The sequence below is a fragment of the Xenopus laevis genome, chromosome 4S (genome assembly GCF_017654675.1).
Source record: "Xenopus laevis strain J_2021 chromosome 4S, Xenopus_laevis_v10.1, whole genome shotgun sequence".
NCBI lineage: Eukaryota > Metazoa > Chordata > Amphibia > Anura > Pipidae > Xenopus > Xenopus laevis.
In genome coordinates, this window is record NC_054378.1 from 92,667,456 (window position 1) to 92,683,868 (window position 16,413).

The window sequence follows — 16,413 nt, forward strand, 5'->3', positions numbered from 1 at the left end:
GCAGTAAAATGTCAATATCACTTAAAATGTTGTACAAGCAGGAAGTATGGTTTGTTTAGGACCTTTTTATTTTCAAAGAAAGCAACCTTGTTAAAATACAAACAGCCACTTACTTGAGATCTTGCAGAAGGTCTTTTGCATTTAACATAGTAATTAAAGAAGTGGTAGCAGCAGGTATAATGATGATGGGTGTGCGTGACCCTGTGTCAAGTCAAAATACAGAACAACTTTAAAAACATAAATGTCAAAATCTCAATTTTTGCTCGCTCAATTTTCAGCATTAAATCTTTAGATTTTTATTATTAAATGTTTAAATAAAAGGTTACCTTTTTTCTGATTTGGAGGTGGCCTTGCCTGTGAAACTGGAGGAAAAACAGACAAAAAAAAATCAAATAAATAAGAAAAACTTCAGAATCAAGAATCAGAAGATCAGAATCAAGGATACTGATAAATATATGCATGTGTAAGTGTAACACAAATACAGAATAGAATACACATGAAGGCATACAAATTTATTTGTGAATTGTAAGGTTAGACTATAGAGTCGTTCATGGAACCACTACAAAGTAGAGATGGTATTTGGCACAAGTGACAGTCACAAATACAGATCTGATTTAAGGTTGCAGGCGCTTTGCTAGTGGGTTTTCATTAGTTTCTTTTAAAACCTAGTTGCAGGGGGACGTTGCTTTAATTCCCATGGGCACAGCAGTACTTTTAACTGCCAACATAAAGGCTGGTTGGACTGATAACAGGTTTAGAGCTTTCCAGCTGGCAGCCCTCAGCACACTGGCAGAACTACAGCTCCCAGCTAGAGGCTGTAGTGGCATGCTGGCAACTGTATTATTAACAAGTATTTATAAAGTGCCAATGTATTCCACGGCGATGTACAACAAGACTGTAGTCATGAGAAACTAGCAAGTGATCAAATGAGTCAGACACCTCTAACCCCTATCTGGGAGGCATTAAGCATCCCTCACCATTCTCTAGCAAATATAAAATGTTCCACTTTTGGACACTGATATTTTCCAATAGAAACCAGACATATATAGTAGCAGCAGCTTTTTAAAGTACAATTTTCTTATCTTAAATGGGATTTTCTGTGTTGCTAGCCACTGCCAGCATTACTTGGGATGCAGCACACAACTGAGCTTCATGGAAAGATACAAACACATTGTGGCCTGTCAATTTTAAATCTATCTCCTTGTTTTGTAACAATGAGACAAGCCGGGCAGCAATTCTGACCTTTTAGTGCTGATAAGCATTTCATAGACAGGGCTTTGCAAATACCATATCTCAGGATACTGGAGAAGGGAGCTTGCATGCACCTGAAGTCTACTGTTCTTTTCCCTTCTCAAATATAATTTTTAATTAAGAGCAGCCAAACTGCAACTCTGTCAAAATGTTGCGCTATTAGAAAACAGATATTGTGGAGGCTGATAAAATGACTTTGTATGAGGTTTCTTAATTTGCACCCAGTAATTTCTATTTGGTGTCACAACACACTTATTTTAGTCTAATTAAGGGTGTATGTGGGTGTGTGTGTTAATTATTTTATTGTCATTCTGTAATATCCGAAGTTTCGGTCCACATTAGGACCTTTTTCCTAAATATATATATCAGGGATGTATACAGCACCACTCAGTATGCTGCCCATTACATTGTTTCAGGAGTAGGATACAAGCAATGCGTTGTGACAATTCAAAGAAAGCAAGTATTGATCATAAGCACATAGAATTAGAGCTACAGGGAGGTGGGTGGCTCTGTGCATTATTAAAATCCACTTCTGAAAAGGCCCCTATACATTAGTGAATTAAATGTGGGGAAACATGAAGCTTAATGTGGTATGGGAGTGAAACTTAAGTACTAGTGGTGGGATCGTAGATCATCTGCAGAAGACTTACAGTTAAGAGCTTTGTTATGGGTGTATGTGGTGGGGACAGAAATAAAGGGGATCTGTCTCCCAGACATAAAAAGCTGTATAATACAAGTCCTTAAACATAAAACTGAAATTATTTTATTTGATTAACAGATCCACACCTGTTATAAAGGTATTTAAAAATCCCAACTGTCAATCATATATTGTCTGCTCCGACTCTATGCCTCAGGCTGGCTGTGATCTGACCAGATCCCCCCCCCCCCACCCCAAAAAAAAAAAACACTTTGCATACTCTACCTGTGACTTCTGGAGCCAAATTCAGTCCCTAGCACATTCTGTCTTCCCGACGGGTGGCCATAGAGATAAATATATAGAGATACACCCTTTCTTTCACAAACAACCAAAACATGAATCTATGCCCTTATCCTATCCTGTTTATTGCAGTCTCCTAATAACCGATCTTCCGTACTCCAGTCTCTCTCCCCTCCAATCAATCATAAACTCTGCTACCAGGATCCTCCTGAGAGGGAACCTCTTCAACCCCAACTAAAATTCTTAGCACGGCTGCCTATTAAGCAAAGGATAGCATATAATATCCAACTGCTAACATTCAAAGCCCTTCACTACTCTGCTTCTCACTGTACATTTCTGGTCATCTTCCCCACTCCTCTCAGAGCCACATTCTTTTCACACCATCCACATCCACCTCTCATTTCAAGCCTTTCTATTTTGCCGCTCTCCTTACCTCTGGAATTTCATCCCTGAATTCCTCCGTAAGGAATCCTCTCTCAATCTCTTCAAGAAAAAACTCAACCTTTTGTAGCACTAGAACATGTCTAGTCCTGGTACTTGTACATTTCCCTCGTGTACCTTTCCCCCTTCAATGTGTACCACCCACAGACTGTAAGCTCTACTGGGCAGGGATCTTCTTCCCACTGTGTGTCTTACCACATAGCACTTAAGCTGTCCTTATATGAGCTCTGTGTTTATTTATTGTATAACTTGTCCATCCTGTGTGTAATTTTATATATTATACTTTTATTTATAGTGTACGGCACTTCGGCTCCTTAACAGTGCTTTACAAATAAAGTTATGTGTAACAAAAAAAATGTATATACACACACAGCAAAAATGTACCAATTATTTGCCTCTTCCATTTGTATTATTTCCACAAAAAAAAAAAAAAAAAAACATCAAAATTCGCTTTCTACCACTATAGAGCTATTCCAGCCAAATAAAATCAGAAATATTTCCATTTTTTAGAAGGATTATTCTTCGAGCCAATATATAAGATCACTCAAAAATAAAGTTCCAAATAAAAGGCAAGTAGTTGCAATCCGGCCATACTTCAGGTAATTTATTAACACTGGACACATTTTCCCATGGGCAGTAACAAATGGTAATCAACCAAATTGTTGCATTCATTGTTCTACCTGCAGTCAGATTTCTATTTTCCTATATTTCATGTAAATCACAATCCAAGCCTTTCCTTTTAGCAATCCAGAACAGCCTATAAATATCTGGCATGTGCCCCTCAATAACCATCCAGAAATTTTAAAAATACATGAATTCAGTTCAGGATACACCCACAAAGTAAAAACCTCATACCGTAGAGCTATATGGTAAACGTTAAACAGTTAAATATAGAATATAAAAAAAAAACCCAGATATGGGTTAATGAGCAGATTTTAAAATCATATCTACAATAGACATCCATTGAAATGCTAGTTAAAAAAAAAAAAAAAAAAAAAAAAACTACCTTACCACTGTGCAGTACATATTGGTTAATAGTGAACAGGCTTTGGGCCCAGAGGGAGAAGCTGTTTGATAGGATACTTGACACGAATCAATTTAAAAAAAATAAATAAATAAAACCAGTTTCAGGCTTTTGACATTATGAAAAGAGAGCTCAAATTTCAGTGTTTATCTCATTGCTTATCACCTTCTCTTGGACTACAAATTCCTTTCAGCTTCTCATTTCCTTATTAGAATACAGAGCAAGTATTGGCCAGACTCACTCTACTGGTAATAATAAACAGAATATCTAAAGGTACTATTTTATGGTGTTTTAGTTGAATAAAGCTCTCCTTGTATAAGAAATGCAGCCTGGAAAGTCAACAAACCTCTCTCCCTACTAGTCCAGGACATTTTATAACCGAACTACACCCAAAATATGCCTGCTTTTTATGGGAAAAAGTCATTATGATACATTTATGCCAATGTCAATAACCTGCAGCTACATATAGTTACCTGGTCGTGGCACAGGCTGTACAGCTGGAGTCTGTGTCTTCCTGGCAGATGCACCTTCCTAAAAAAACAAAAACAAGAAGATTGTCATAACTAGTCAACAAACATAAGTGGTTAACAATCATTTTTACGTCTCTATGTTTATTTAAATGAAATTAAATCATATAAGCTGTCTTTACAAAATGTTTTCTGCACCTCAGAAAGAAAAGATGGGACTGACAGCCCCTGGAAGGACCAAAACCATAAAGGGGGAGTTCAATGTAACTTTTCATATGTCATACAATGTCCAATTTTTATGGCTATGGGGAAATAGGGAAAGAGGGGGGGGGGGGGGGAGTCCACTGGGCCTGCAAGAAAATAAGAAAAAATACTGCTCTGTGAGGATACAGTTTTATTATTTTTTTTACTAATCAGGCAACTCCTATTCATGTTCCCATCTCTTACACTACTACCTGCTTGCTAGGGTAATACTGAATACAAAGCGCAACTCCCAAATAATAAAACATAAAAAATCAATTGAAAATGATTTGCGCCGTACCAAAAATTAACTTTAAAGTGAATAACCCCCAAGGGGGACTAAAGCTAAGCAAAAAATTATTCTACAAATGTTATGCTTTATGTTTATATGTATATGGGGCTACCCCAGCTCTGTAGCAGTAAAAAGCTATGCCTCGGATAGCCACAGAATTTCCCCATATTTTCTTGCTCTGGTTTACAATAGGTCCCTAAAATATGCCTTTAAATAAGATTCTACATAATAGATATCAAACCTGTCCATTGAGTGACATATCACCCCCCCAAAGAAAATGCTGCTTTGTTAACGAATGATAGCAAAGTGTTCTCAATTAAGCAATTTACCAAATTCCAATCAATGAGTACAGCCGAGATTTGCCCCTAAGGCCAGACTTGTCCAATTGGAGGCCTGAGAGCCTCCACTGGGGTTTTTATGGCCCCCATCTGCTCAAAGGCTCCACAAGCTTCATCATACTGAAATAAGAAACTTTCTAAATACAATCAATTAAATATTCTGTACCATTTCTGAAACAATCAAGTTTATCTTCATTATCTCTAATTCAGCATCATTTTCTCTTCATTCTGTCTTCATACAGGAGTTTGGTGTCAGATAATCATTGACAGTTAGATCCAATATATCTTATAGGGGTATCCTTTTGCCTAGAAGATGTATTAGAGCTCACTATTAAAATCACCCGACATCACATCTCTATACATGTAGAATTTGTGCAAAAGGCAGTTATTTTGTTAGATTGTGTTTGTACTGGAATCAGTTATTTGATCTGCCAGGAAAGGAGCCCCCCCATAAGATATATTGGATCTAACTGTCAATGATTATATGACACCCAACTGATTATGCAGAAATGCAGAATATTTAATCGATTGTATTTACAAAGTGTCCTATTTCAGTATGCCGAAGCTTATATTAAATTTTCATTTTTACAATAGTTCCCCTTTAAGATTTTACAGTGCTCACACACAGTGAGTGAGAAATAATTGGCCCGCTACATGCAAGAAGCTGGAGAGCACTGCCGAAGCCTATATGGGAGATGAAGAATGGGGGCTTGTTTGTGACAGGTCAGTTCAGAGACCATCACAGGTATAAAGGTAGGGGCAATGATACTGTTTTTACTTTTGTCAATGTTATAAATGTAAAAGCTCTACCAAAAAAAAAACACCAAACAGGTTCATGGATCTTTTTTTTTTTTTTTTTTAATGGATTAACCCCTACCTCACTACACAGGGAAGTTGAATAGGGAGCTTGTAAGTCTCATATCCACCACACAACATATATAATAATTGATGGGGAATCTGAGTAAATTTACATCAGTCCAGTCATTTCAGACTTTTAATAAGGAGGCACTAGAAAGATGACAGATACATGATTTTTGATTTGTCCATTTGCATTCAGTGCAAGGAATTGCTTCGATTGTCTCTCAATCTATAATCTAAACAGAAAAGCTTAAGTACAGCTGAAAATTACTACTTCCAACACTACACAACTCAACTGGGGACACAAAACTAAGAGAGGACAACCCCCCCCCCCCCGAAAGCAGCAATCTACCATGCTCTCCCATACACCAACAGAATATAAAACATACATGACCTTCCATTGATCCAACAAGTGTTTTATAGAACTTCTAATGTGTATCTTATGACCGACAGAAAACATTAAATAATTGAAGGTGAAATGTATGAAAACCTAAAGTCTTAAAAATTTCCATTTCTTTACACAGTGCTAAACATGAAAGCTAAGCATAACGCTCACTCTTGCGATCTCTCTCACTGGTACAATTAAGCTGGCAGAGAGGAATACGCCAACGTGGAGCTTTTTAGTTTGGTGCAAACATTAGTTTTATGAAAATGATAGTTATAAAATCCGATAGAAGGTTATGTGTGAACCAGAGGACATGTTCTTTAGGGCAACTTCCTTTCTCAAGAAGTACTTTGGCAAAAAAAGAGCAGGATGAGAACTTCATCCAAAACAGAATGGTATGTATGTATGTATGTATGTATGTATATTTATTAATTGTCCACCTTTCAGTTAAATTTTAGCATGATGTAGAGAGTGATATTCTGGGAAAGTTTCAGTTGGTTTGCATTTGTTGTTTGAGTTATTTAGCGCTTTATTCTGCAACTCTCCAGTTTTTTCCACATTTGAAAGCTGGAAAGAGTCAGAAGACTATAATAATGAATAATGAAGACGAATTGAAACATTTATTAGAATTGGCCATACTATAATATACTTAGGGGCAGATTTATCAAAGCAGTGTCGGACGGGGACAGCAGGGGCCCACCAAGAGAATTTAGACTAGGGGCCCACTGACAGTACGATAATTCTTCCTCTCCACACTCAACCTCTATTCTCCTAGTCTCTTTTAGCTATACATACTATAACCTATTATTCCATCTATTTAGCCGCTTTGTTCTCAAAGAAATAGGGAATGGCCATGAAATAGGCCTAATGTTTAGCAGCATGAGGGCCCACTTACACCTGGGCCCAACGGGAGTTTTCCTGGTATCCCGGTGGGCCAGTCCGACACTGTCTCAAAGTGTGAGATTAGAACTCACCACAATATAACTCACTTTCTATTCATTCCTATGAGATTTTTAGAATCAGATTTATCAATGGAGTTCACCATTTGATAAATATGCTTTTAAAAATACCATAGGAATGAATAGAAAGTTTTATTGTGGTAAATTCTAATCTCACCCTCTGCTATATCTGCCCCTAAAAGTTAACTTAGAAGATGCTGTTAAACGGATTGTCTACCTTTATGTCTGCAAACCTTCTCTCATTTTTTATTTTCTGTGGTTTTTGAGTTAGCTTTTTATTTAGCGGCTCTCCAATTTGCGAATTTGGCAATCTGGTTGCTAGGGTCCAATTTACCACAGTAACCATGCATTGATTTAAAGAGACCGGCACATGAATAAGGAAGAGGACCTGAATAGAAAAATGAATAATCAAAAGTTGCAATAACAACTAATGTGTAGTTTTAAAAGACCTTTTTTATTATTTATTATTTATTTTTATATACATGTTTTATACATGTGTCAGTCTCCCCCATTTGACAGCTGGAAAGGGTGAGAGGATGGCGGCAAATTATTAAAAATAAATAAAAATAAATAATGAAGACCAATAGAACAGTTGCTTCAATGAGCCATTCTATAACATACTAAAAGTTTAAAGGGTTGTTCACCTTCCAAACACTTTTTTCAGTCCAGTTCTTTTTAGATCAGTCTTTTTTTCAGTTGCTTTGCATCTTTTATTTTTTACCGGATTCGCAAAATCTAAGTTTAAGGTTTGCTACATTTAGTGGATACATTTAATTGATATTATTACTTGATACATTTCTCAGCAGCATCTGTGGAATATCAGCAACTATTGTATCAATTCTAACAGCTGCCTTTAATGGAACTCAGGTATTCTGCTCAGCAGGGACAAAGAGAACTCATGTATCAACTAAATGTATCAATTTAGTGCTGTGCTGGTGCTGCAGAGTATGCCCCATACTAAGCAGCTTTTGGAGATGGTGGAAGCAAGGAGACATTGTAATAGGAAAGCAGCACAATTCCAATAAGCTTCTGGTACAGCCTTAATGGCCTTCCCTGACAACCTAAATATTTACATCACTGGCATTAGATTAACGGTCACTTTTCTTTTTTTCACTGTACGCTTCAACAAAAGGGGTAGGGATTGTTTTTGAAGAACTGAAATCCTAAAATTACAAATAAATCTAGACTTAGGACAAATGTTACATTACATGCAAATATAGAACCACCATGCAGCTTTGACTTGACTTCAATAGTGCAGCCATGTTAAAGTTCCTGTATGGTTCAGGGAATTTTCCCAAGCTCTTATTCAAGTCAGACATTGTCTTCAGTTGATGTGATGAATGAAGTGCTGAATAATTTATTGCAGTTGTTTTAGAGTGTGTATACTCAGGGGGATGCACTGTGTTATGCATCCACACACACACACACACACACACACACACACACACACACACACACACACACACACACACACACACACACACACACACACACACACACACACACACACACACACACACACACACACACACCATTAAAATCTTGCTTACAGGGTGTCTTGTTGTTGTTGGGGGGGGGGAACATTTCTTAACATGGGAGTAAACTGCCAATGTATTAATGAAAGGGTACTGGTACATTTACATTAGAGAATCTGTATCCAGACAAGCTTTCGGAGGTGCATATATTCACATTACACATGCCTGAATCTGCCGCTTCATGTTTCACATAGTATTTCAATTAATGGAACGCAAATAAGCAAACAGCAAAGACAGGGGTACATAAAAAGTTATGGAATTATTATGTACCTAAAAACTTGCTTACATAGCTTCAGTAGGAAAAGCATGACTACAGGGGAATAATAGACTGTGCCAGCTCTGTGTGTGCTAGGTAAAATGCATAAACATTCAATGAGATGAATCTCCCAAAATACCAAAGGGTTGGAAGGCAGTTCCAGTTTACCAACCACCCCCAAAGTGCTGGAAGGAAAGAAAAAGTGACTAATAAAATTATATATAATAGAAATCTAAATAAATATATCAATGATTAATAAATATATCAATGATTAATAAATATATATATATATATATATATATATATATATATATATATATATATATATATATATATATATATATATATATATAATTAATTTTTTTATGTGTGTGTTTTTTTTGCAGGAGTGTTAAGTAAATACACTTCAATGTTACATTAGATTTTTATTGTTGCTTAAGAGAGCCTGTAACACGTTACCCCCAATGTGTCACTCTTGGTATGACAGCAGCTGGGTAATTCTTACAAAAAGACATCCTAATGCGGGGGTCAGGCGAACAACATAGAAGTCGTGTGTAGATGGTAAAATCCATGCGGTCTTGTTAATGATTGTCATAAGCAAAAGCATGGGGGCTGGATGCTGCTTGTAGACAGGGAGAAATGCAAGCAAGGCTGTCACGTGAGTATTAGCCTGGCTGTGACGTTCAATTCTGCTCTGTCAGAAGACGGCATCTGTCAGATCCCACATTTAAACCACTGAGTCTAAGAGAAGCAGCAGAAACAGCCTGGGAAACAGACCTGCTTCTCTGCTGCTCCATAGATTTCCCACCCGCCCCCTCCAAAGAGCTCAGTCTTCCAGGGAAGCAGCCTAGCAACAAGGACAGAGTAAAACCCTCGACTATTGCTTCATTCAGATAGATTTTATGTTCTTGCGGAGCTTTCTCTAACACTGCTGATATGTGCTAATATGTGCATGGATACAGACGGTTAAACACTGCATCAGGGACACCAGGCAAGATCTGATGAGGCTCTCAGCACCCGGCGAGGCACCCAGCTGCGGCTTTTACACACAACACAATGCTGGGGATCTTTGTAAATGTGAGCCAGAGGAATATACAAAATGAATGGAAGAGGCAATAGGACAGGCTGCAGGCGGACAGACAGTAGCACAAGCATACGCAGAGAGGACATTTCCCAAGTGCGCATGTTCCAATACACATTTTCTCTGGCCAAGTGATGATGTGCCCAAACTATTCTCAATAAGTGAATTCCAACCATCATGAGCAAATTCAGTAAAAAAGGTACGTAAAAAAAAAAAGCGCGACAATTTCATTTGCTTAAACCATTTAACCCAAAAGTTGCTGGGCAAATCCTGCAAAAAGCTGGTGTTTGCTATGAAACCCAATGCCTGGTATTATATAGTCCATAACTGCTTGCCATGGGGAAAGTCGCTTATATAGGGGAAAGCTAAACCTCTTACAAAGTAGGTCATATTTAATTTTTATCTAAAGTAATCTCTAAGCTTCAGTGACTTCAGCAAGCTGCTGAGACTAGGGAATCATTAATAGCAAATCCGCAATTTAGATTCAAGCAGATGGGGAATCAGAAAGCGGTTCCATGTGATTAGGGGAAAGGCATATTTATCCCTTACCAGAAAATTAACATTACCTTACATTTAAATGGGTAGCGAGGACTGTCATAGAGGTGTAATAGTAGGGAATTGATGTGTACATTTGGAAGTCATTAAAACACTGCAGAATTTGGGACAAGGTTTGTAGAGTGTGCAAAAATATGAGATACTATATTTGCCATGAATACAGCTCGTTTGTGCCAATGAACTGCTTTGTTAAATGCTATTAGTCCTAATGCAATGGGACACTGGAAATAAAGGTTTAATTCCATGTGGCCTGCAATGGGCTACAATGAATGGTTGGATTAGGAACACTGGGTACCAGCAGGGTTGCCACCTTTTCCAGAAAAAAATACCGGCCTTCCTATATATTTATCTTTTTTCCCTATAAATAAAATTGGAATCAACCATAATTTTTATTGGCCAGGAGGGTAAAATACCGGCCAGGTGTCAACCCTAGGTACCAGGGATGCCAATACCAACTATAAGCAATAAACATGCAACAAAAACATATTGCTACAGTAATAACATTACAAGAAACTTTAAAATTGAATCTAATCTATTATTTAGTCCCCAGGCTACCCTGTGCTGCTCAGCTGTCTTTATAACAGCCAGGGGAAATTTACAATGATTTTTTATGGCTAAGGCATGGGAAATCTTTGTATAGACACGGTTCACTGAAACCATTCCTTCACCATACTACCCCACTGACTGAGACAAGATTTTAATCTTAACATAGATTATAGTTGGACTATGTGAACAATGTCATTTTACAGGCTGCAGGAGGAAGCACAGGCATTGGTGCATCTGGAACAGTAATCTAGATTTTCCTTTAGCAGAGAGGAAAGGAAACATTGAATAGCATTTCCATATATTATCCCAGGGTGAATAAGATGAACAAAATCGGCTAAATGTGTCAGCCGAGCACATGCATTGTTCACCAGTTTCCATGCTACTTGTGAGATCAACTAAAACTGAAAAAAAATATATTTGATTAAAAAGATTAGCTTTAGAGCATACAGAAACATTAAATATGTTCCACAGTAAACCCATGTAATGTCATCAATAGGTTAATGTAACAGGAAGTTAAAAATGCCCAGCAGAAAACAAACTGGAAATAGAACAACTTCCTTAATAAATGAACCCTCAGACTAGCAATTGAGCAATAAAGATGCATATCCTATGAAATACTATCACAGGCACAACATTTTGAAATGTAAATATATGAGGCTGGATGTAGCATAGCTTTACAATAAACACTGGCAATCTGGTTCAGAGCTAAATTGTAATTATGTATACTTATAATTGCAGAAAAAACTTGTACAGGTATGGGATTCGTTATCCGGAAACCCGTTATGAAGAAAGTTCTAAATTACGGAAAGGCCGTCTCCCATAGATTCAATTTAATCCAAATTTTTAAAAACGATTTCCCTTTTGTCTGTAATAATTAAACACCTTGTACATGATCCAAACATATATATAATTCATCCTTATTGAAGGCAGAACCAGTCCATTGGGTTTATGTAATGTTTTCATGATTGTCTAAAAGACTGAAGGCATGAAGATCCAAATTACAGAAAGACCAGTTATCCGGGAAGCCCCAGGTCCTGAGCATTGTGGACAATAGGTCCCATACCTGTATACAACAAGCTAAAAACATGATCACCCCTACCAACCGATTGAAGTGCCTTTAGTTCAGTCCAGTACAACAGTCACCATAACACGTAACTTTGGCTCCCTCTTGAGGAAGCAACTTTTAACACGCAAAACCCCAGAGAGATGCTTAAATATTTTAACAATCACAGCCTTTTTTATATATATATAAAAAAAAAATCAATGTAAAGTAGTGGATTTTTGAATGAATGACATTCCAAGCATTTGTTCTGACATTACATCTTAAGTGTATAAAGTGTAAGCAGACTGAAAGGGAATAGCTATTGAACCCTGAAAATGAGTTTTGACAACTGCATCTTCTCATTGACTTTTTGAACACAGCGGCTGCCAATGAAAACATGCGAAGCAGCGTAGTGTGACTAACACAACCCAGCTCCCATCAACTTGCACATGCAGCAGGCTTCTCAGTGCACATGACAAGCACTGAAAACAAAATCAGCAGATTAAATGAACACATTATTTCACTAAATTAGCTACATGATTATTCACCTAACTAGAAGCCTGGCCCAAGCAGAGGACTTAAGCATATCCAGCAGCAAGCGAGAGTTAAATCAGCCGGACAAAGTCTTTATTCAGCAGTTTAGTCAATAACCGGACAGCGGCAACATCTACTAATTAGGCTATAAGGCAATTTCGGTCAAAACAGCTGGATAATTGGAAAGGAATAAGCTGTTGAGGTTTTTATCATGTCTTGAATCTAGTGATGAAGTGTTGGTTTAACGCAAGTGCTTCTCTTTGCAGATCCTCCTTTACTTGATAAAGCAAGTGGCAAATGAATAATGAAGCCTAACACCAAAGAAGAGTGACAGCCGCACAGAGTGCGGGACGAGTGAATCAGGACCTGTGCGATAGAGCGCGGGGCAGTATCACAAACAGCATGCTTCAGTGGAGGAGACGGCATTGCTGTTTTGTCAAAATGACCTGGAATAGCAAGAGGTCTCTGTTCCGCACTCACCTCACTGGTCTTATATCACTTGTGTTTTTATTTGCAATGTTGCTCCTTTTTAACCACCACAGCTCACTCTCGGGCAGAACAGGACTCAAAGAAACCCCAGTGACGCACACAATACGAGGATACAGGGCAACAAAAAGTGAAACGAACAGCTCGCTAAGGAGTATCTGGAAGGAGGGCGCTCAAACGTTAAAGCCTCACACTGCTTCTAATGTGAGCAGCACGGAGTTGTTACAACAAGGAGTAACTGGGTTGGAGAACACACTAAGCACAAATGGAAGTATCTACAGTGAAAAAGGCTCTGGACACCAAAATGTGTATCATTTCAAATATATCATTAACGAGCCTGAGAAGTGCCAGGAGAAAACTCCATTCCTTATTCTGCTCATAGCAGCAGAACCAAGGCAGACGGAGGCCCGGCAAGCGATTAGACAAACTTGGGGTAACGAGAGCCTTGCTCCGGGGATTCCAACAGTAAGGTTGTTTTTACTTGGGTTACATTCCACGGCAGATGGATCAATCCAGCGAGCCATTATGGATGAAAGCAGGCAATATCATGACATTATCCAGCAAGAGTATTTAGACACCTACTACAATTTGACCATTAAAACATTAATGGGCATGAACTGGGTAGCAACATATTGTCCAAAAGTTTTGTACGTCATGAAAACTGACAGTGATATGTTCGTTAACACGGAATACTTAATACACAAGCTGCTGAAGCCTGATCTCCCCCCACGAACCAATTATTTCACAGGATATTTAATGAGAGGGTATGCGCCAAACCGGAACAAAGACAGCAAATGGTACATGCCCCAGGATTTATACCCCAGCGAGCGTTACCCAGTATTTTGCTCAGGGACTGGCTACGTGTTCTCCGGGGACCTTGCTGAGAAAATCTTCAAAGTGTCTCTTAGTATCAGACGTTTGCATTTAGAGGATGTATATGTTGGGATTTGTCTTGCAAAGCTGCGTATTGATCCTGCGCCTCCGCCAAATGAATTTGTCTTCAATCATTGGAGGGTTTCATACTCTAGCTGTAAATATAGTCACCTTATTACTTCCCATCAGTTCCAGCCCGGAGAACTTATTAAATACTGGAATCACTTACAACAGAATAAGCACAATGCCTGTGCCAATGCAGCCAAGGAAAAAGCCAGCAAGTATCGGCACCGTAAAATGCACTAAATGGACAACACGTTAAATAATAGATTCTATTGTGCAAATTGAAAATATTTACAAAAAGCATGTGCAGTGGATTGGCAAGCTTACTGGGAAAGGCTTTTCCAAAGGAGGATAATGGGGAAATTATTTTTTTATTTTCAAAAGATTATTAGAAAATAAATGATCAAAAACAGGAACTAAAGGGTATTGACAAAAACAAACAATGCATAAAAATGTTGTGTATAAAATCTGTGCAATAAGACGCATGCACACTTTCATGGTACACATGCTCTTTTATGTGCCAATAAAATTCAACTGGTCAAATTTTGCATACAAACACAAGGGAAGTGTATTTGTTAATAAAAAATGGGGAGCATGAAACACAGATCAGCAGCCTCAAGCACCAATTGTTGTAGAAATAGAGATTTCAGGTATTTGAAATACAAGTATGGCATCAGTTATCCGGAAAACCGCTATCCAGAAAGCTCAGAATTACAGAAAGGAGTCTCCCATGTATCCTAATACAAATTTTTTTAAATTTTTCCTTTTTCTGTGTAATAAACTAAGATATAATGAATCGTTAATTGAAAGAAAAACCAGCCTATTTGGGTTTATGTAATATTAACATGATTTTCTAGTAGACAATGTGTTTAGATGCAAATTACAGAAAGATCTGTTATCCAGAAAGCCCCAGGTGCTATTCTGGATAACGGGTCCCATACCTGTACAGGTATGGAATTTGTAATCTGGAAAGCAATTATCCAAAAAGCTCAGAATTACGGACATGATGTCTCCCATAGACTCCATTTTATCCAAATTTTTAAAAGTGATTTCCATTTTCGATAACAACAACAACAACAACAACACAGTACCTTGTACTTGATCCAAACTAAAATATAATTAATCCTTATTGGAAGCAAAACCAGCCTATTTGGTTTATTTAATGGTTATATAATTTTCTAGTAGACAAGATAGAGATCCAAATTATGGAAAGATCTGCTATCTGAAAACCCCCAGGTCCCGAGCATTTTGAATTACAGGTCCCATACCTGTAGAATAGCTATCCTACACACTTGCTAGCAATATAAACACCAACTCACTGTTGTAGCTTTGCAGACTTATAATTTCAAATATCAGTGCATAATATTTAAGATGATTTTCTAGGAAGTGTAAAGGTATGGGAACATTACCCAGAATACTCAAAAATATGGCATTGCCATAGTGCCAATATCCAATAGTACCCTATTCATACAAGTAATTCTTTATTTTAACTGCTTTGCTTGTATCTCTTGCCCTAAAGAACGAACCTTGAACATGATGTTAACATCCACAGCATAACTCCATATTAATGGAAAACCAGTGTTTTACTACCCTTAAAGTAAATCTGTATAATAAAAGTCCTTTTCAAATTAAACATGAAATCCAATTTCTATTTTTTATGAAAGCAATCCTAGCTGTTATAAGCTCATTTAAAAATCTCAGCTGTCAATCAAATATTGTCTGCCACTCCTCTAGGCATAGAGGCGGGCCGACAATTACTTTAAATTTCCATTCAGCAATTCCTAGATGTCACTGCTCTCCCACATTCCCCCCCCCCTTCTCTTCACCATTTAATTGTGTAACCAGTGCATGGGGATGGACATCAGGGCCCCCATTCTGGTGCACAAACAAGATTCTGAGATGATGTAAGGCTTGTCTTAATAACAGTGTCCACAAAATGGCTCCTGCGTACTTGCTGTAATTATGAATTCCCAGACCGAAGGAAATAAGATTCAAATAATTTATATTGTGTAATTAAAGTTCATTTTGCTTGAATAATGAGATAAAATAGGATTTTAAATAATTTTTTTGGGTGACAGATGCCCTGTAACAAATTTATGGGCCATGAAATGACAGAATTCAACATTACACCGATTTTACAACTGGCCAAAGCCTCCAAAATATTGCCAAGAAGGCACAGCCCATAGCAGTGACAACCCCCGCGCCAAAAGCCTTACACAAGTCAACTAAGCATCTCTTTGCACCATAGTT

At 37.8% G+C, this 16,413-nt stretch overlaps 2 protein-coding genes across 3 annotated transcripts in view; one reads left to right on the plus strand and one right to left on the minus strand.

The window, feature by feature from the left end:
* cdc73.S (cell division cycle 73 S homeolog) overlaps nt 1-16,413 on the minus strand; it is a 44,638-nt gene that overhangs the window by 9,244 nt on the left and 18,981 nt on the right. For both annotated transcript variants that reach the window (XM_018259339.2, NM_001086043.1), the window contains 3 exon segments: nt 4,127-4,184; nt 327-362; nt 114-201 (listed from right to left, as the gene is read on the minus strand). In XM_018259339.2, the coding sequence (XP_018114828.1) occupies nt 114-201; nt 327-362; nt 4,127-4,184 (182 nt within the window).
* On the plus strand, nt 9,957-14,719 carry b3galt2l.S (Beta-1,3-galactosyltransferase 2 like S homeolog). The gene is given in 2 exon segments (NM_001094098.1): nt 9,957-10,263; nt 13,008-14,719. A coding segment is annotated over 1 exon segment (1,263 nt). The 5' UTR covers nt 9,957-10,263; nt 13,008-13,143; the 3' UTR covers nt 14,407-14,719.